Below are 22,218 nucleotides of genomic sequence, written 5' to 3' on the forward strand. Positions count from 1 at the left end.
ATACACCACATTAACAAACTGAAGGGTAAAAATCATATGATCATCCTAATAGATGCAGAAAAAGCTTTTGACAAAATTCAACATCCATTTATGACAAAAACTCTCCAGAAAGTAGGTATGAGGGAACATACCTCAATATAATAAAGGCCATAATGGCAAACCCACAGTGAACATCATACTCAATGGTAAAAAGCTGAAAGCATATCCTCTAAGAGCAGGAACAAGACAAGGATGTCCACTCTCACCACTTTTATTCAATATAGTATTGGAAGTCCTAGCCATAGCAATCAGAGAAGAAAAAGAAATAAAAGGAATCCAAACTGGAAAGGAAGAATTAAAGCCATCACTGTTTGTAGATGACATGATACTGTATACAGAAAATCCTAAAAATGACAACAAAGAACTATTAGAATAAATGAATTCAGTAAAGTTGCAGGATACAGAATTAATATTTAGATATTTATTGCATTGCTATACACTAACAACAAATTATCAGAAAGAGAAATTAAGAAAACAATCCCACATATGGATCAATGGAACAGAATAGTGAGCCCAGAAATAAACCTACACACCTAAAGTCAATTAATCTTTGACAAAGGAGGTAAGAATGTACAATGGAAAGAAGACAGTCTCTTCAACAAGTGGTGTTGGGCAAGTTGGACAGCCACATGTAAACCAACGAAGTTAGAACACACCCTCTCAACATACACAAAAAATAAACTCAAAATGGCTTAAAGACTCAAATATAAGACATGATACCATAAAACTCCTTGAAGAGAACATAGGCAAGACATTCTCTAACATAAATCATACCAAACTGTTCTTAAGTCAGTCTGCCAAGGCAACAGAAGTAAAAGCAAAAATAAACAAATGGGACCTAATCAAACTTACAAGCTTCTGTACAGCAAAGGAAACCATAAACAAAATGAAAAGATAACCTACAGACTGGGAGAAAATATTTGCAAATGATGCGACCAACAAGGGCTTAATTTCCAAAATATACAAACAGCTCATACAACACAACAACAACAAAACAAACAACCCAATAAAAAAATGGACAGAAGACCTAAATAGACATTTCTCCAAAGAAGAGAGACAGACGGCCAACAGGCACATGAAAAGATGCTCAACATTGCTGATTATTAGAGAAATGCAAATCAAAACTACAATGAGGTACCACCTCACACAGGTCAGGATGACCATCATTAAAAAGTCTACAAATACAAATAACAAATGCTGGAGAGGGTGTGGAGAAAAAGGAACCCTCCTACACTGTTAATGGGAATGTAAATTGGTGCAGCCACTATGGAAAACAGTATGTAGGTTTCTCAAAAAACTAAAAATAGAGCTGCCATATGATCCAGCAATCCTACTGCCAGGTATATATCTGGACAAAACTCTAATTCAAAAGGCTACATGCACCCCTATGTTCATACTAGCACTATTCACAATAGCAAAGACATGGAAACAACCTAATGTCCATTGACAGATGAATACATAAAGAAGATGTCATACATATATACAATGGAATACTTTGCAGCAGTAAAAAAAAGAATGAAATAATGCCATTTGCAGCAATATGGATGGACTTAAGAGACTATCATACTAAGTGAAGTAAGTCAGAAAGAGAAAGACAAATACCATAGGATATCACCTATATGTGGAATCTAAAGTATGACACAAATGAACCTATCTACAAAACAGAAACAGACTCACAGACATAGAGAAGAGACTTGTGGTTTCCAAGAGGGAAGGGGAGTAGGGGAGGGGTGGATTGGGAGCTTGGGGTTAGCAGATGCAAACTATTATATATAGAATGAATAAACAACAAGATCCTACTGCATAGCACAGGGAACTATATTCAATATCCCATGGTAAACTATAAAGGAAACAATATAAAAAAGAATGTATACATATGTATAACTGAATCACTTTGCTGTACAGCAGAAATTAACACAACACTGTAAATCAACTATATGTCAATTAAAAAAAAAGACAACAATCTCATTTACAATTGCATCAAAAAGAATACAATACCTAGGAATAAATCTAACTAAAGAGGTAAAAGACCTGTGCTCAGAAAACTACAAGACAATGATGAAAGAAATTGAAGATGACACAAATGGAAAGATATACCATGCTCATGGACTGGAAGAATTAATATTATTTAAATGACCATACTGCTCAAGGCAATCTAGAGATTCAGTGCAATCCCTATCAAAATAACAATGGTATTTTTCACAGACTAGAACAAATAATTCTAAAATTTGTATGGAAACACAAAAGACCCTCCTGAATAGCCAAAATAATATTGAGAAAGAACAGAGCTGGATATATCATGCTGCTCAATTTCAAACTATAATACAAAGTGACAGTAATCAAAACAGTATGGTACTGGCACAAAAATAGACACATAGATCAATGGAGCACAATAGAGAGCCAGAAATGAACCCACACTTATATGGTCAATTAATCTATGACAAAGGAGGCGAGAATATACAATGGAGAAATGACAGCCTCTTCAATAAATGATGTTGGGAAAACTGGACAGCTGCATGGAAAGGACTCAAAATGGACTAGTTTCTCATACCATATACAATTTAAATAACCTCAAAATTGATAAAAGACTTAAATGTAAGACCTGAAACCATAAACCCCCTAGAAGAAAACATAGGCAGTACGCTCTTTGACACAGGTCTTAGCAATATTTTTTGGATGTGTCTCCTCAGGCAAGGGAAACAAAAGCAAAAATAAGCAAATCAGACTACAACAAATTAAAAAGCTTTTGCACAGAGAAGGAAACTATAAACAAAGTGAAAAGGCCACCTGCTAAATGGGAAAAGATATTTGCAAATGATATATCTGATAATGGTTAATAACCAAAATATACCAAGAATCATACAACTCAACATCAAAAAACCAAACAACCCGATTTAAAAATGGGCAGAGGACCTGAATAGACATTTTCCAAAGAAGACATACAGAGGGCCAACAGGCACGTGAAAAGGTGCTCAACATCTCTAACCATCAGGGAAATGCAAATTAAAGCTACAATGAGATACCACCTCCCACCTGTCAGAATGGCTACCACCAAAAAGACAACAAGTAGCAGATGTTGGTGAGGATGTGGAGAAAAGCGAACCCTTGTGCACTGGTTGGTAGGAATGGAAATTGGTGCAGCCACTCTGGAAGATAGTATGAAGATTCTTCAAACAGTTAAAAATAAAACTGACATATGATCCAGCAATTCTACTTCTGGGTATTTTTCTGGAAAAAATCCCCCAAAAAACAAAAACCAAGAATTTGAAAAGATGTCTGCACCCCTATGTTCAATGCAGCATTATGTACAATAACCAAGATATGGAAGCAACCTAAGTGCCCATTGATAGACGAATGGATAAAGAAGATGTGGTTTACATATACAATAGAATACTACTCAGCCATAAAAAATTCAATCTTGCCATTTGCAACAACATGGATGGTTCTTGAGGTTATTATGCCAAGTGAAATAAGCTAGAAAGAGAAAGACAAATACTGTATGATCTTACTTATATGTGGAATCTAAAAAACAAAACAAACGAACAATATAATACAAAATGGAAACAGGTTCATAGATATAGAGAACAAATGGGTGGTTGCCAGGGGGGTGGGGGGGTTAAATTTTCTAGGTGGTTGGGATGTGTTTGATGCTCATATGAATGTGTGTTAATTTATCTAGCCTTTTGGTTTTTCTGTCTAGCTTTCTTCATTATACTAGGTAATTGTGACTTAAAGGTTTCCAACTTTTAGGAGTTTTCTCTGTGATTGAACACAGGATTCATTTTTGCAAATGTTACACTGGATATTTTGAAATTTTCTGAAAAACATAAATTATCAAAATGACTCAAGAAGATGTGAAAAACTTGAATAACCTAATATAAATTAATAATAGAAACTTTATCCCCCAAAGGGTATCAGGACCAAAAAATTTTAAGGGGAAATTTCATCAAATAATTAATGAACAGGTAATTTCTATTGCTTAAGTGGTTCATGAGCATACAAAAAGTGAAAATACTTTATTTTTAAAATGAGGATATTATAACCCTAACATCAAAATGACAAGGGCAGCTGAAAGAAAGAGAGCTACACTCAAAGTTCCTAAATAAAGTTGTGACAAATTGAATATGGCAGTACCTTAAACCAAGTGGGGTTTAATCCAAAAGTACAAGGATGGTTCAACATTTAAAAAATCTATTAATGTAATTATTTCATTAATAAATTTAAAGAGAAAAAATATATGGTCATCTCAATAGGTACAGATTTGAATAGACATTTCATCAGAGAAGATATATGAATGACTAATAAGTACATGAAAAGATACTCAACATCATTGGTCATTAAGGTAATGCAAATTAAAAATCACAATGAGATACTACTTCATAACCACTAGAATGGCTATAATTAAAAAGATAGGTAATATAAAGAGTTAGCAAGGATGTGAAGAAACTGGAACTCTCATACATTGCTAGTGCAAAGGAAAAATATTAGAGCCACTTTGGAAAACTGTTTGGCAGTTTCTTACAAAGTATAAACATAAATAATATATGACCCAGCAATTTCACTCCTTGGTAGTTACCCAAGGAAAATGAAACCACACGTCCACAAAAAAAACTTGTGCACGAGGGACTTCCCTGGTGGCGCAGTGGTTAAGAATCCGCCTGCCAATGCAGGGGTCATGGGTTCAAGCCCTGGTCCGGGAAAATCCCACATGCCATGGAGCAACTAAGCCCATGCACCACAACTACTGAGCCTGTTCTCTAGAGCCTGCGAGCCACAACTACTGAGTCCGTGAGCCACAACTACTGAAGCCCACATGCCTAGAGCCCGTGCTCTGCAACAAGAGAAGACAACACAATGAGAAGCCTGCGCACCGCAACGAAGAGAAGCCCCCCCCCCCGCCGCAACTAGAGAAAGCCTGTGCACAGCAACGAAGACCCAACATAGCCAAAAATAAATAAAATAAAGTAAATAAATTTTACAAAAAGCTTAAAAAAAAAAAAAAACTTGTACACGAATGTCCATAGCAGGATTATTCATAATAGCTCCAAACTGGAAACAATCCACATGCCCATCAGCTAATAAATATATAAACAACATACAACGGACAACTGTTCAGCAATATAAAGAAACAGACTGCAACAGGGATGTACCTCAAAAACATCATGCTATGTGAAAGAAGCCAGGCGTATAAGCCTAGATATTGCATGATCCCATTTATATGAAATGTCCAGAAACAGCCAATCTAGAGAGCTAAGGATTAGTGGTTACCTGGGGTTGGGATGGGAATGAGATTGAGTGCAAACGGGCATGAGGCAACTTTTGGGGGTAGAACTGTTCTAAAACTGGATTGTGGTGATGTTGCACAGCTCTGTGAATGTATGAAAAAAAATCACTGAATGGTACATTTTTATGGTATTTAAATTATACTTCAGGAAAGCTGTTAAAAATCACATTTAGGAAAATGGGCAACTTGGTTTATAAAATATATTTAATCAGTTCTCTCTGAAAAACCACTGGATGGCAATGAAATTGGATAAAAAATGGAAAGAAGCAAAACATACTCATGATTTTAGCATGAATTAATAAAACAATAATTAAGTTTGGGTGTATGATTACCTAAGAGACATAAACAGCTATAAGAAGAGCCCAGAGAAATAATGAAAACTATAATCTTTGAAGATAAGAACTATGAGAAATCTACTAAAACAATTAAAATTATTTGACCTAAGAAAAGGTAGCTTGATCAGGGCCATTAAGTCATGACGTGAAATTGAACTGCTCAAGTTTTAATCCATACTAGTTGTTCTACTTTTTCATATAGAAAAAGAATCATTTTAAGTCTACTAACTTACCCATATAGATAGGTGTCCCACATGTGGTCTGCAACATGGCTTCACTCCTTCCTTGCTTCTTCACCGCTAAACCAAAATCAGTCACCTAAAAGAAGAAACTCATACGGAGTTACCTGTGTTCCAGTCCCAGAATTCACTCATTCTGCAAATAGGACTTTCACCGCATTGTATTGCATTTAATTCAGGGATTCTTGAGGATGGAGGGGCTTTACTTGTATTACTAATAAGGACCTTGCTTCCCCTCTCCACCCACCCCTCCTTTTGAAGAAGAAACTTGGTAAAGAGAAGCTTGGTTTGTCCAATCTTGAGAAAACACCCATGACGTTGATTGTTCATTCCTTCTAATTAAATTCACCAGTTCAACATAGGAAGTTGTTCTTGCAAGAAGGCATTTAACTTTTTTTCAAATAAAAAAGTTATTTTTATAAAGTCCTTTCACTGTAAAATACATTCTGGCCTTAGTAAGTTTATCATCTATTTTTCTGATGCTCAAGCTATGTTCCAGTTTAAAGTGCTGTTATAAATGCAAATCATTATCCTTGTCAGCACTCAAGGAAACTCCCCCCTTTAATAATTATTTACAAAACATTATCTCTAGTAAATGCTATCTTTTCTTTATTAATATTTCCTTTGTTTTCTAGAGTATATTAATTTAAAAAATTATTACACTATTAAAAACTACGAGAAGCAAATTAACAGGAAAAAAACCACAATATAGCTACAAATACACAGGAGGCCTACTGCTGCAACTGCAGGCTTTCTGCTCAGTTCTAAATCTTGGTCATTAAACATTTGGTTATTAAATATTCAGTACGTGCCCTTGGTCTTGTCTCCCAAGTTGGAACAGCCTTGGGCTGAAAGCAGAAAAACAGGCACATTTATTGATCACACAATCAAAGATAGGCTTTTGGTCCACAGACACTGAACGGAAAGTTTCCAGTACCACATGGAGTAAGAAAATATTCCTATCAACAATGTAATATCACTATTTTTCAAAAGAGATTAATAAATTTCTCCAGGAGTGTTCACAACGATCCTACCTGGAGCATTATGATACATATCTTTCTCCACAGAAAATTTATACAGATATCAAATATATAAAAGCTTTCATGATCCAATTCAGTTCTTTGGAGAGCATTTATTCCTTTATGCACCAAATATTAATTGAGCACATACTATGCTTCAGGCACTACTCCAGGTACCAACAGTGAATGAGACACACAGAATTCCTGTTCTCGTAGAGTTTACGGTGGAAATATTTAAGAACATTTACTTTACTTGGGTAAAACAACAATGCTGTTAAACCTATTTAAATGCAACAGAGCAAGTTATTCACAGACAGCATTTTATTCCTAAATTTACACAGTCATATATTTTGAAAGCAGCCACTTTTAAAGTGCTAAGTAATAAATAATGTATCCTATCATTTATTTGACATTAAGGAACACTTAATTTGAATAAAGTCTTCAAGAATAAATACTTGGCACATTAATTTTTCTTAGGACATAAATATTAATACCCAACTTATTAAGTTTGGGTATTTTTAAATGAGAAATACAGACTTTAGCATTAATTTAGTATCAAAGGCACAGCCAAGGTGCACTTTTTCTCTAGATCTGTAACACATTTACATCAAATTACCAGGCATAATTTTGAAATTAATTAGAATTCAGAGCATCTGTTTGTTTGCTATTAACTAATGATTTAGAACTATCAAAATGAATATGTACTTTAGAAAAATTCAATAGCACCACTTAACTTGTAAAATTATTCTTGTCAGTCACAACCTCTTTTGTGAAATTTTAATTTTTTTAGCACAAGCACTTAGTTTTGGCTGTTTAAAAGCTTTCAAAATGTATCTAAAAAGAGGATGTACTTTGCCACTTCGCTATCAAACTGTTTATAGGCAAATAATTACGACCATTTCTAATATCTTACCTTTATGTTTAAGTTCATTTCATCATTAGCATCAATAAAGCTGCTTTTAACCATTATGTTTTCCAGTTTTAGATCTCTATGTACTATATCTACCAAGAAAATAAACAACAAATCAAATGAAATGGATAATGAAAAAATAGAGAGGACACAAATAGAACAAATAAATATACTTGACCAGTTAACATCCACTGTTGAAAAATTTGAGGAGGGCCAGGTGTAACCCTGCCCTCTTCTATTCCCTGATATTCAGATCCCTTTTCTCCATGTTTCTAACCTTAAGGAGCCCTTTTCTTTGGCTCCCTCACCTCTCCCCAATCCCCTGCTGCTCCAACTGACCGCTCTTCATGACAAGTGGCCTGGTAAGTATGGAAGAGGATCCTGTCCAAGGTTAGGTATTCCCTGGAGGAGGGAGACACGTGTACTTACAAGCCTGGGAAGGTTTCCCATGTCCTTCGCTCTTCAAATAGAGGATTACTTCTTTACTTCTATGCATATGTTATTGCCAGTATAAACATTTAACATACTGCAACCTGGCAACACGTATACAAACTACACTTACTTCAGTATATTTTTCTACAACATCAGTACCACTTTCCTACTCTATACATCAAAATTAAAAACAAAAACCCCTGAGACACAAAATCTCCAGTTGAACATGTCAGAGCTCAGGTAGGACTTTTATGTACATGCAAATACTCTCATGTACCAAATATTTCCTTTGCAAATAACTGATTCAGTTCATATCCATAGCAATCATTTCCCTAAACTTAAAAAGTTATAGGCATAATTTCTGGAAAAATGAAGCTGAATGAGCCCTGGACTGGCAATTATACCTAATTAGTTACAGTTCCCTTACCCAGTTCCAGCCTGCGTTGGAATTTTTATTGTTTCTATTGTTCTCCTTATCTCTTCTTACATAAATACCACAAAATTTTAATATTAATTTATCCTTATGTTTTAGTAGTGGGCAGGGCAAGTCTCTCTGCTGCCTCCGCTGTTCTTCTTTTTCATTGTTTTCTTTACTAGTCTCACCCATTTCAAAATAATTTTATCAAGTTCCATGAAAAATCCTGTTAAGATTTAGTTTGAAATTATACTGAATTTACAGCTTAATGTGGGAGAATCGACATTAGCGTAATATTAAGGCTTTGGTTTCCTGCCCTTGCAAAAATTGTTGCCCTCTGCCTGGAAAGCCCTCCCTTTTTCGTCTGAGTTTGTATTCCTCAGCTCAGGTTTTGCTTCCTCTGTGAATTCTTCCCTGACTTTCCAAATCAAATGAAGCGCTTCTTATACCTATGCTCCTTGCACTTTACATGGCTTTCCGAAATTATCATGCTGCATTACAGTTTGTTTTCTGTACTCCATCACCCATCTGCCTCTCAATTTCCTTGAGGGGCAGGTGCCTTGTCTTTTAACTTCTGTAACTCTAGAACTAACCACAATGCTGTAGGTGCTCAAGAAATATCTGCTGAATGAACCCCTGGGTTCCAGTACCGGATCTGCCACACCTAACCATGTCACTTCACCTCTCTGGAACAAAGCTTTTTCTCATCTATAAAATGAGAAGTTTCTAAAGTCACATGTAAGCCAAACTAACACTGAAGAAAAAAAAGCAGAAGCACGAGGAAAAACAGTAGCAATAACACCAAAGAACAGTAAAGCAATTAGAAGAAGTAGAATAATATTTAAATGTGGATTTTAAAGTAGTGAAACGATTCCCATATGGTACTATACTGGGGGATATGTATCTTTATACATTTGTCAAAATCCATAGAATTTTGGATTCTATGGATCCAAACTATGGATTTTGGGTGATAATGATGTGTCAATGTAGGTTCATCAATTGTAGTAAATGTACCACTCTGATGGGGGATGCTAATAACGGGGCAGGATGTGCATGTACGGGCAGAGGTATCTGGGACTCTCTGTAACTTCTCCATTTTGCTGTGAACCTAAAACTGCTCTAATAATTAATCTAAAAAATTTTAAATGCCTAGAATATATAGACTTTTAACATTATTAATATATGTGTTTTTAGAAATTTCACTTTTATTATTGATTTTCTATGTTTGATTTGATAATATTAGCTTCTTTTCAAACTGTTCTGTAGAAACATTCATAATTTCATCTTGTCTGTGTACAATGTAATTGCATACCTGCCTTGCTTCTAATTAAAATATATCTATAAAGTTAAAAAGGAAAAATTTTTTTAATTTTTAAAAGAATATCTTCCATATTAGTAGGCATTATTTCTGTGACTATGAACCCTGAATACAATTGCCCTTAAACAAAAGTGGTGTCTGCGCTCATGGAGTCAGTGAGCTGGATCCTCTTCTTACCCTTATTGTGAAGATAGGCTATAGCTGAGGCGAGACTTCGAATGATCCACCTGGTCTCATTCTCTGAGAAATGACCTTTCCTATTCAGAATTCCTCTGAGTTCTCCATCCTCACAAAGCTCCATCACAAGGTACATTTTCTGACATTATAAATTTAAAAAGAGAGACAGAGAGCACAAATTGTTTAGCTGAGGATCTTTAAAATGTTATATATGGTATACGTATAGCAGAAATATGGTTACAATCGATCTTTTCATTCAAAACTATTTGTTATCTATCATGTACAAGATACTATGCAGGATACTAGAGGAAAAAGGAAGCATAAGACACATAGTCTTTATCTTCAAGGAGTTCAGAGTTTCGCTATAATCACAATACCATGGGGTAATGGCTAACAGAAGAGGAATGTCCGAAATGTGATGAGGTTACAGAGGAGGGGAGCCTTTGCTTAAAGAATGCTCACTGAAGAGGCAACATACAGGCACGTCTGGATGACTGAATAGGGATTTATGGGTAGAGAATATGGGCAAGAACAGGCATAGCACATGGCATTTGCAGACTCCAAAGCTCAAAACAGCACTGGTGGGACTTCCCTGGCGGTCCAGTGGTTAAGACTCCGCCCTTCCACTGCAGGGGGCGCGGGTTCTATCCCTGGTCGGGAACTAAGATCCCGCATGCCAGCGCTGCAAGACTAGAAAAAAAGAAAGAAAGAAAGAAAGAAAGAAAGAAAGAAAGAAAGAAACCAGTGCTGGCAGTTAAAGAATAACAAGTATCTCAGTGTTAATAGCACTGGGAATTTGGTAAGTCAGAGAAGACTGAGATGGTGAGGGGTGAGGCCAGAAAGAACACGTTGGTGTCAGGCTGTAAGGAGTCTTGGATGTTACACAAAGGAGCTGGGATTTTTTTTTTTTTTTCCCCATATGCAATAAGGAGCCACTGAAGATTTTTTTTTTTTTTTTTTTTGCGGTACGCGGGCCTCTCACTGCTATGGCCTCTCCCGTTGTGGAGCACAGGCTCCGGACGCGCAGGCTCAGCGGCCATGGCTCACGGGCCTAGCTGCTCCGCGGCATGTGGGATCTTCCTGGACCGGGGCATGAACCCTCGTCCCCTGCATCGGCAGGCGGACTCTCAACCACTGTGCCACCAGGGAAGCCCGCCACTGTAGATTTTAAGCTGATGTCTGGAGTGGGGGGAAAGGTATGTGCTACTATCAATTCTGCATTTCTAAATGAACACTCTAACAGTAATGAGGAGCAGAGTTCAACAAACTTTTTTCTGTAAAGGCCAGATCCAGGTAGTAAACATTTTTGGCTTTGAGGAACATACACAATCTCTTGCAACCACTCAACTCTGCTGTTACAGCATAAAAGCATCCATAAACGAAACTTTATTTATGGACTTTGAAATTTAGCTTCATATAATTTTAACATGTCATGAAATTTTACTCTTTTACGTTTTCTCCAACCATTTAAAAATCTATAAAACCTGGCTTATGGGCCATAAAAGAACAGGCCACATGCCACTGGCTCACATGCTGCGTAAGCTGACCTCTGATTATAAGAGGGTAGATGTGAGGCACAGAATGGAGAAAAGAAGGAAGAAGAAAAAGATGTGAAAATACCTGGAGGGAGAAATAGTGGGACTTAGTGACTAATTGGGTATAAATCGTAAAAAGCCACAAATGAAATGCCTCTTCCATATTTTCTGTTTCTGTGCATACATATTAAGATCACCTTAGGTATTCCGATAGCCAAGTCATCTATTAAGTCAAAAAGATTCACAGTCAACTAAAATGCGTGTCTTTTTCATACCTATGCTATTCAGACACAGACTACCCTTCATGTCTCCATTCTATCCTATACCACATTTTCACTGCTGTTTTTAAGATTCTGGAATCTGATCCTATTCTATTACCACTACTAGTGCAATTTCTGTGTTCAGTCAGCAAGCACGAATACAGGAGGACAAGGCTAACAACCTTTCTTCCTATAGTCAAAATTCTGACTCACTCAATCTCAAGATGTTTAGAATTTCACAAGTAACTACAGAATGCTGCAAAGTCTAACACGTAAATAAGCTTTTGAACTAGGCCGTAGTTTTTCCACTGACAACACTGTAGGATCATGAAATGAAATGGTAAGTGAACTATTTGGAAGGCAAAGTTATATTAGCAGTGCTTACAATATAAATTGATGTCATTTTAAAATGTGTACGTTGATAAAAGTTACATCAACAGAAGTTTTTTACAACTCTTTATACAATTATTAAAAGTAACTGTGTAGAACATTTAGACTCACAGGAAACCATACATAGTCAAACTGCATGATCAGCATTACTATCTTAGCCTAACCCTTCAGGTAGCAATTTCCATTCATCCTTAAGAGGGCTTCAACGGAAGGTCTAGGCATTTGTGTGAGTTGGGAAGATGGGGAGTCAGATGTGACCTGTGTGAATCAAGGGCAAACAATACATAAAAAAGACAATCACAGATGATGGTTTCTTTGGCCTTCAAATTATCCTAGATTTGGACTCCCACTTGATGAAGTAACAGATCAGACTTACCCTCCCTCCTGAAACAACTTAAGAAATGGACAAAATACATAAAATAACAATTTTCAGACATCAGACATCCGACAGCATAGGGCAGTGATCCCTGAGAGAGGGGAAACCTACGAGGCCAGCCCCGTGATTATCCTAGCTTACTGTCTGGAGAGTTTCCAAGCCACAGAGAAGGGAAAAGGAATCCAAACAGAGCCCAGCAGTCTACATGAACTGAGGAGATGGTGCTGGGAGTCCCTGAAGGCCAAGACAACTGAAGTTCACAGAGAAGATTACCAAAGAGGAGAAATCTATGGAGAGAAGGATCCATAGATTTGCAGACAGCCCCCCCTCGACTCTTCAGCGAAGTACCAACTAGCACAGATGTATGAGGAAACTACCCAAAGTTGGGAGAAGAACCATGTGAAAAGATCAGAAGAAACAATCACTGGCGCTTACACATGGCCAGGAAGGGTTTGTATTCCCATTAGCCAGAGTGGAAAATCTCATTATTCATGGTGTAGAATACTCAAAAGGGTCTTCCCTCATTAGTCTGGAAAAATTAGCCCTAGACCAAAGGCTGCTCTGGTGCCACCTAACAAAGCTTAAAGCAAGCTTGAAAAGTATCAAACTATTTCCAATAACTTAACTATGTCCCAGAATAAAGCTCAAAAATAGTTGTAAGAGTATAAAAAATAGCCAGCACCCAATCAACAATTAACAGGCATCTAAAGAAGCAGGCATATAACGAAGGGGAAAAAATCAATCAATTAAAACTGACCTAGAAATGGCACATATGATAGAATTAAGAGAAAAGGACATTAAAGGTTATTGTAACTATATTTAAGGAGGAGGAAATAGTGAGCACGTTAAGTAGAAACATGGAAGATAGAAAAATGATCCAAAGCAAATTTCCATTGGAAGGGATAAACAGCGCATATGATGTTACAGAAAAAGAGATTACTGAATCTGAAGATATCACAATAGAAACTCTGCGAAACTAAACAGGGAGAGAAAAAAGATTGGAAAAAAATGAATAGAGCATCAGTGAGCTTTGTACAATGTCAGGCAATCTCATGTGTACTTGAGGTCCTAAAAGTAGGAGAAGGCAGAAAAAATATTTGAAGAAATAATGGCCAAGATGTTCCTTAATTTGATGAAAACCATAAGCTCACAGATTCAAGAAGTTCCATGAACCCCAAGCCAGGATACATGAAGACAACTATACCAAGGCACAACATAATGAAATTGGTTAAAACTGATGATAAAGAGCAAAACTATTCTAAGCAGATTTGAGGATAAAATAAGTCACAGCTCTAAAACTGAAAAGGTAGAGAAGCCTTCTGGCACCACTGCCATATACTGCTCCCATAAAAGGTAACTGTGGTCGCTAACATTTATCAAGCACTTCTAATGAATCAAGCATAACGCATAACGCAAGTTGACTATTGCTGCCTTAGAGACTGTCTCGAAGGAAACAAAGAACAATAGCTAACGGTCGATGAGATGTATGCTTTATATTCGCTTTCCCGTTTAATCCTTCAACAACCAAATGAGCTTGATACTATCATTAAACCAACCTTACAGATGAGGAAACTTAAGTATAGAGAGGTTGAGTAACTTGTCCATGGTCTCAGAGCTAATAAGTGTTGGAGCCAGGATTATATCGCACAGGCAATCTGATCCCAGAGTCCACGTGCATAACCACTGTATCATACTGCCTCCGAGCAGAGAAATACCCAAGCCCACGTGCATAAACAACTTGAAGGCAGAATGGCAAATAACCCAGGCTTCAGAACAACTCTAAATGGAAATTACAAGCATTGAAAGACAAGAATGAAAACATCTAGGAAAGAAGGAAGATTAAACATATTAGTTTAAGACACAGATGACAAAATATCTTCTACATAGTGCCAAATATGCCCATACCAACTCTACTATGAAGCTAGACTTGCAAAATTATGACAATATTCCAAGAGACTCTAATGGAGAACCAAGGACCAAAGCAAAAAGAAAGACACTTCTAAGGAAGCTCTGGTCACAAATGGGTTATATCTGAGGTTGTTTCAATTTTAAACATTTGTTTTCAACATGCCACCAGAAATTTCACTAAAAACGTCAATCTAATGATCAGACACTTAACTATAAGATCAACAATAAAAAGTCCTCCAGAATGCTCTCATCAATCTCCAGTGACAGACTCATGCCAAGGACATGAGCCACTGTGTCCCAAAAGGATTACTTCCCAAGGGAATGATGTTCATTTTGTAATAACAACAATTTTCAAAATGCAGCACCTGACAAAGCTTTACCTTAGGCGTCTCAAATACTTGTTCTAGATGTATAATGTGTTTGTGTTTCACACTTTTTAGGATGGTCACTTCCCGTTCAAGCAACTTCACAGCAGAGCTTCCAGCCTTCAATGATGAGGAAACATAGATTTCACATATGAATATCATTACTGCATACCTCAATATAAAAGTTAAAGTTATTTAATATTTTTCCTACATTTTCTTTAGAAGTTCCTTTTTCAAAAGATAACATGCAACTTACCTATGTGTTAAGATTAAAGTATGCCCCATCTTATCCTTTGTCCAATTTTAAGAGATATATAATTTGGCCTCAAACCACGTTTCTTGGACTGTTTCTAGAAATTAGCTACAACATGGTCTCTGTCATGTCACAAAATTATTGCAATTTTTAATAGCCTTTTTGGAATTTCCTTCAAAATCGTATTGATCCTTTGATGTTAGCATAATAAAAACAAAATCTACTTTCCCGGGACATCAATCAAAAAACGGATATAAAGAATCTGTCTCATTAAATGTTAGAATTGTTAAAATAAAATGTTTTTGTTTTACTGTTGTTTTGTTTTTATTATATTTATATACATATCAAAAGAAACAACAGGCAGTGAGATTCTACACTTAGCCCTGCATTATATTACTTCCTAGTCCCCCAGCCTCAAAAATTTGAGAGAGAGAGAAAGAGGAGAGAGAGCACGCTCGATCAAGATGGAGATGGAGATTTTGCCTTCAGACCAACCTAACTCCAATTTATCTCCTTACATGTAACCCTTAACCACACCTGACCAGGCCTTCATTCAGGGTGTAAGTAACTGTCTACAATGTCATCTAAGAAATTCCAGGAGGGCTTTCTCCACCCTAACCACCACTACCACCAACCCAGTCATCACCCCTCTTGATATCTAAATTACCATCATTATTCAAGGATAAACATTGTCCTCATTCACATGAAAATATCCCTGAAAGGGATAATAAAGTTCTTATTCCTCCCTCCTTACCCCTAACCCCTGCCCCCACCAAGTTTGGGAGAGACATAATAGTTCCTGAAGGACTGGAAAGGGATTGATCATAAGGCAAATTTTACCTAGTTAAAATTTTTCCTAGTGTCATCCCTGCTTCCAATTACCTTTACCCTTCAACCATTACCATCTCAGGAGGGATAGGAAACTGCCCACCCTCTGTGCCTCACCCATGGAGGATGAAAGTCACAGTTTAAGGTTATCCTAGAGGGTCAAGAGAAATAGTGATTGTGAGGAGTGAATTCCTATACAGACTAGATATGGAGAGTTATAACAATATCCATCTCAATCCTCTTCCTACCTCCCTCCACAAATGATTTGACCTGTATATAATGCAGTAATATACTGTCCAATTCATATACTGACTATATAACTTTATTTTACTTAGTGTCCTGAAAACTCTCAGCATCAATAGGTATGTGCAAGATTATGAATTCCTAAAGTTGCAAGCAGGCATCCTGACCATATAACCCTAAAACCTAACCCGTAACCCAAACTGGGATAGGAGCAAAGCAAAGGATATAACATCCCATTTAGTTTTTTTTTTTTTTAAATAAATGTATTTATTTAATTTATTTATTTTTGGCTGGGTTGGGTCTTCATTGCTGTGCGCAGGCTTCCTCTAGTAGTGGCGAGCGGGGGCTACTCTTTGTTGTGGTACGTGGGCTTCTCATTGCGGTGGCTTCTCTTGTTGTGGAGCACGGGCTCTAGGCATGTGGGCTTCAGTAGTTGCGGCACGTGGGCTCAGTGGTCGTGGCTCACGGGCTCTAGAGCACAGGCTCCGTAGTTGTGGCGCACGGGTTTAGTTGCTCTGTGGCATGTGGGATCTTCCCGGACCAGGGATAGAACCCGTGTCCCCTGCATTGGCAGGCGGATTCTCAACCACTGTGCCACCAGGGAAGCCCCGACAATTCATTTAGTTAATTCTAAAGATTTCTAGAAGGGCTCTGGATCTCCCTTTATTAAGATTTAATGTTACTGTATTAAACTTTAGGGGGAAATGGTATATAATTTCCTATGGCTTGTTTTAAAGAATACATAAAACCTACTATTTCCTTTTGTAAGTGTAATATTTATCATTGCAAATCCAAGGGGAAAACACCTAATGTTGTCTTTTGTTTTTCCTCGGGCATAGAAAGTGTTTTAAAGTTGATGAAACGATCAGATATAAAGCTTGAGGACTTAGATTCTCCCTTAAAAAGAAGCCCAGTTGTTCTTCACTCCAATGAAATCTAGTGAGACATACAGTGATTGCAAGTAAACAGTACAGAAGAGAGTTGGGGGAAAAGTGGTTCAAAGTGAAAGAGTAGGTAGGATGAATAAACAGAGTTAGCTACCGATGAGGAAATAGGGAATCAAAGGAAAGGCAAAGATAGGGACAAAGTATATCAGAACCACATCGGGAGAGACTACCGGGACCCATTTCTCACTAAGACATCGCTAGCCCACAGCCCTCCATCTACACATACCGATGATCAGCCCTCACCTTCAGTGCACTCTGGTAAACTTTACCTATATTTGGTTATGCTGGTTATGTTAGGTAATCCTTTCATTTACTTTTTAGTACCTGTCTACTTGAGTTTAAGAACTGGTCCCGTCCCAGAAGGCTAGAGAAATATCCACATTTCTCCAGGGGAACAGCCTAGGCCCCGGCCCTCAGGGTCGGCTGTGTTAGTGTGAAAAACTGTACTGCCTACCCCACCCTGCACTGGCACTGTGCTCTCAGTAGGACGCTGCCGATATGCCTTACCTTTTCTTTGCTCACTCTTTTAATTGCCCACTTAGTTTCTGTCTCCTTGTCAATAGCTTCAATGACCATTCCAAAGCTCCCTTTTCCCAGTATTCTTCCAAAGGTATAGATTTCCTGGATAAAAAACATGAGTTCCTTTGTCTCTCTCTGCCATTCATCAGGATCACAAATAAACATATGATACTGACAGATATCCACCCAAGGGAAGAGTGATTCTGCTCCAGGGTAAAATCAAACAGAAGACGCCCCATATTTGCTTCAATATTAATAAACACATCTGAGTTAAACAAAAATAAGTTCTGATGAATTTTATTAAATATCCTTTAGAGGAAAACCATACAAATCCTTACAAAGAAATGTAAAAAACTTCAAAAGCATAAAAGATGAACCTCTTATAAACTACAATATTAATGAAATGTCTTCATAAGAAAAAGGAGGAATGGAACATTCATACATGCAAATATATATGTGTGTGTGTAAGATACATTCAACCAAAAAATTATCACCAAACTCTGAGAGCTACACTATAAACTCAGCACATATTAACCACTGAACAACCGCTCTCCTGTTTACCAAGTAACCCTTTTTCTTTATCTTCACTGTTTCTATTAAAAAAATCACTTTTGTTGTTTTATTTCCTTTTGTTTTAGGAAAAGGAATATATGACCAAAATATTAATATAAATCAGCACTGTAAAAAAAATGAGAACCTTCCACAGTAACACTATCCAGACCAAGGATCCTTCTGCTTATCGTTTTACTCCTGCTTACAAAGACAGAATGCGTAGTCTTGCAACCAGCATTCCTCTTCATGTCGTAAAATAACAAGCAGGTAACTCATTTACACTTTCATTTCTTGTGAATTTGGTTGGAGGGAGTCAGTCTCCTTGATCTGAATCAACTCCAGGGCAGTAGCAAGAGTTTCTCGACCCATGATGCACAGGGACTAGAACAGGAGAGAACACCTGAGCTAATGCTGCTCGGGGAAGCCTCTGTTGGGTTAGCCAGCCAAAGCCTGCCTTAGAGATGCCACATTCCCTCTGCGTGACTACTTTCATCTTCACCATGCAACAGGTAAGTTACTGCTAGACTTTATGTTTTCTACTGCTTACATTCCTTTCTTACTTTTGTAAAAGAAGATCCGTATCCAACTAATTACTTACCTCCTTATGAAGGGCTTCTCTGCCTAACTCTGCACCATGGTAATTGTTTGTTTGACTTCCTTCAACATGTGTGCATTGGTCCTCAAACACTATTATTACTCTCTTGCTTACAAACATTTTGGCTCATTTTTTTCCTTCCAAGATGGTCTAGAAACACCTTATGAAGAAGCTGTTTCTTTTGTATCCTTTAAAAAGCCTGCCTGAAACCTTGTAGGCAAAATATTCATGCTTAGTGCATGGGAGGAAAAGGGAGAAGGAAGAAGGGAAGGGAGGGGAGAGAAGGGGAAGGGAGGAAGAAAGGAAAGAAGGAAACGGAAAGAAAAAAGAGACAGAGGGAGGGAAGGGGAGAGACAGAAAGGAAAAGAAAGAAGAGAAGAGAAGAGAAGAAAAGGAAAAGAAAAGAAAAATGTTCAGCTTCAACATGTTAGATTTTCCTTGGATATTTCCTTGTGATACATACTTTGGGGGCTACAAAGATGAATAAAACATAATTACTGTTTTCTCATAATTTGTAGTCTACTCAAAAGACAAGATTATTACTTAAGTCATAAAATCTTAAGTTAAAAAAAAAATACAAAATGACACTGGGGCCAGAGACCAGAGCTAAAATACTGGGAGAATAAGGGAAAACGTTATGAAAGACATGGCTTCTGAGATAGGCATGTGAGGGAACAAAGGCAAAAAAAAATAACTGAGAATATTTTTCTCTAATCCAATCACAGCAAGGAAGGCATTTCAAAGGAACAGCAGTGCAAATGTGGAATGAATGAGTGAGCTGATAAATGAACTGAATCAATAAATCAATCTAGTCAGCAAGCCAGCCAGTCAGGAACCTTCTATACATATGCATATTTGAGAGAAGTGAGAGACTGGGTACATGGAGTTGAACCCTGGAGAAGGAGCTCCAGATCTGAGGTCTTGAATGTTGTGAATGGTGACCCCCACTCAGGCAGGGCACATCCTGTCCAGGCGATTGTCCTCAGGACACTGCCTCCTGATGACTTATAATTACTTTGGCTTTTCCCTCTTCCCATTACCACTTGATAGTGAGAATTAAAGTCAAAAAACTAAGATGATTAAAATAAGACAAAACATTTTATTATATGTACCTGCAACTCCCAACTATACACTATGTAAAATGAGTTAAATCTCCACTTAAACCTTTTATTCCCACAGAACAAAATAATCTCATTAATCCCTAACCACTTCCCCAACTTTTCTTGTCCTTTAAAAATTAACCTCTCATTTCATCTCTAGACATATAGAACCACAATTTGGACACAGTATTTTAATACTGTTTATAGGATTTTTAAAATGAAGAATGGGTAGAAAAATAGTCCAACTGCCCAACTAGTTGTTTATAAATTAATCTTCTTCTTCAACTAACTGCTTTGGCATCATTACATAGTGATGACAATAAGGAGAAAATGACTTCTTGTTTGTAATAATTTTAAGAGGATGCTATTACAATGGTAACATAGATCTCTTTTTATTGACATATAAGAAGTCCATGATATAGTATAGAGTGTGAAAGCATGCATGATATGATCCCATTACGAAAAATCTGTATATGTGGAGGTGCTTACATTTATGTCTGGAAAGTTGTTCATCTAAATATTAAGAATAGTTATCATTAGGTAGTAGAACTTTGGATGACTGTAGCTTCCTTTTTTATACTCTTCTGAAATGTTTGATATCTTTAAAATGAGCCTGTCTATTTAATAGGGGAAGAGAAACTTCCACTATACCATTTAATGTTATTTCTTAAAAATATGTGTATATTTGAAATATTTTACAATTTAAACCAGGAGAAAAACAAAAACAAAAAATAGGGTAAGACTTATACATGCCTAGAAAAATGAAGTAAAGACAATAAATGTTAAAATTGGTTATGTCTGGCTCATGATTTTTATCTTCTTCACTTTTCTATCTATATTTTCCTAATTTTTCAAAACACGTACATTTTGCTTTTATAAAAGCTCTTATGGTTAAATTTAAAACTCAGTAAATTTGTGGATTTTTTTAAAATTCAGGTCTTTTGTTTACAGGGGAAGATTTAAACTTTTCAGGTCAGAAGTTCTCAGAAAGTTTTTCTGATCTCTTCAAGTAAATTGCCAAATATTTCTTAAAGTAATTTTTTAAAGTTATTTAACATTAACACAATTTTCTTCTTGTTGTTCTTGTTGCAGTTCCTTTAATCTGGTGTTAAAGGAACACATTTTAATTTCTAAAATGGTACTAATATTTAAGTCATATTTGTATATAAGAATTAGAATCCTGGGAAGAATAATATTGGTATTCATTCAGTCACAGGCTGGAAAAATATGGAGGGGTCCATGAGGGAAATTCTAGCCTCACTACTGGTCATCAAAGAAGTGAACAGCCAAACCATCTAAGTCACCTGGTCTCTGTCTGCATCCTGAATAGGTCTATACAAAGACTCCACAACTGCCCTCAGCAACAGGCAAGACCTGGAGACCAAAATGTTCTCATTTTGTCTAATAAAAATGCTCTCCACTTTAATTATTAAAGTCCATTTGCACCTCTATGAACAGAAAAAATAATTAATCTGCATTTTCTTTAGTAAAGACTTTGACATACTTAAAAATGGTAAGTTTCCTCTTTCCTTTCCTTAGAGACTTACTTTTAAATCATTTTTGCCATTAACACTGACTTAGAAGAAACTGGAAAATTTCTAGTAGCTTCAGTTTGCTCTCTATATACCTGAATAGCAGCTCCATTGTCCATCCTTATGTGAGGAACTTTTCCTTCTGTAAAGTTGCCTCGACCCCACTGTTGTTGAGATGATTTTCTCTCTACACTTGAGGTTTCTGAGGGCTTGGACCAAAAAGAAATTTTAATATTAACTTTAAGATATAATAATCTGACAAATCTTTAATGTGTGTCAAGATATTTATTGTGTACAAGACAGTTTACTGTTTTTTTCAAATTCTAAGCCCTATATAATTCATTCACTCATTAGGCTAAAAGAGGCCTTAAGAAGTTATTCAATCTAATCTCCTCTATCCAGGCAAGTCTACATGATGACTTGCATAGAAGATAAATCAGGACTTAAAATCTTTAACACCACAAAAGAAAGCAACTTCACAGCTTTCTCAATCACCCTTGTTTCAAGACATAACAGTCATCTCAAATAGGTTATACACAAAAAATTACTGGCCAGACATTCACAAAATATGCTTTGAATGAAGATAACATAGCAATAATTCACTCAGAGACACCTATATGGAAAAAACTATACCATAATACAAATCA

The 22,218-nt window shown here is 36.7% G+C and overlaps 1 protein-coding gene across 3 annotated transcripts in view; it reads right to left on the reverse strand.

The window, feature by feature from the left end:
• Window positions 1-22,218, reverse strand: part of STK33 (serine/threonine kinase 33) — a gene marked incomplete at its 3' end in the record, with an annotated part of 82,174 nt that overhangs the window by 58,872 nt on the left and 1,084 nt on the right. For 2 of the 3 annotated variants that reach the window (XM_082844131.1, XM_082844132.1), the window contains exons 2-7: window positions 21,667-21,780; window positions 17,781-17,894; window positions 15,018-15,122; window positions 10,169-10,307; window positions 7,830-7,918; window positions 5,892-5,976 (exon numbers count right to left, since the gene is read on the reverse strand). In XM_082844131.1, the coding sequence (XP_082700257.1) occupies window positions 5,892-5,976; window positions 7,830-7,918; window positions 10,169-10,307; window positions 15,018-15,122; window positions 17,781-17,894; window positions 21,667-21,780 (646 nt within the window). The remainder of the gene's footprint in view (window positions 1-5,891; window positions 5,977-7,829; window positions 7,919-10,168; window positions 10,308-15,017; window positions 15,123-17,780; window positions 17,895-21,666; window positions 21,781-22,218) is intronic. The other variant, XM_082844133.1, reaches the window with a different exon arrangement.

Source organism: Leucopleurus acutus, assembly GCF_964270905.1.
Source record: "Leucopleurus acutus genome assembly, chromosome: 8".
In the NCBI taxonomy this organism is placed as follows: Eukaryota; Metazoa; Chordata; class Mammalia; order Artiodactyla; family Delphinidae; genus Leucopleurus; species Leucopleurus acutus.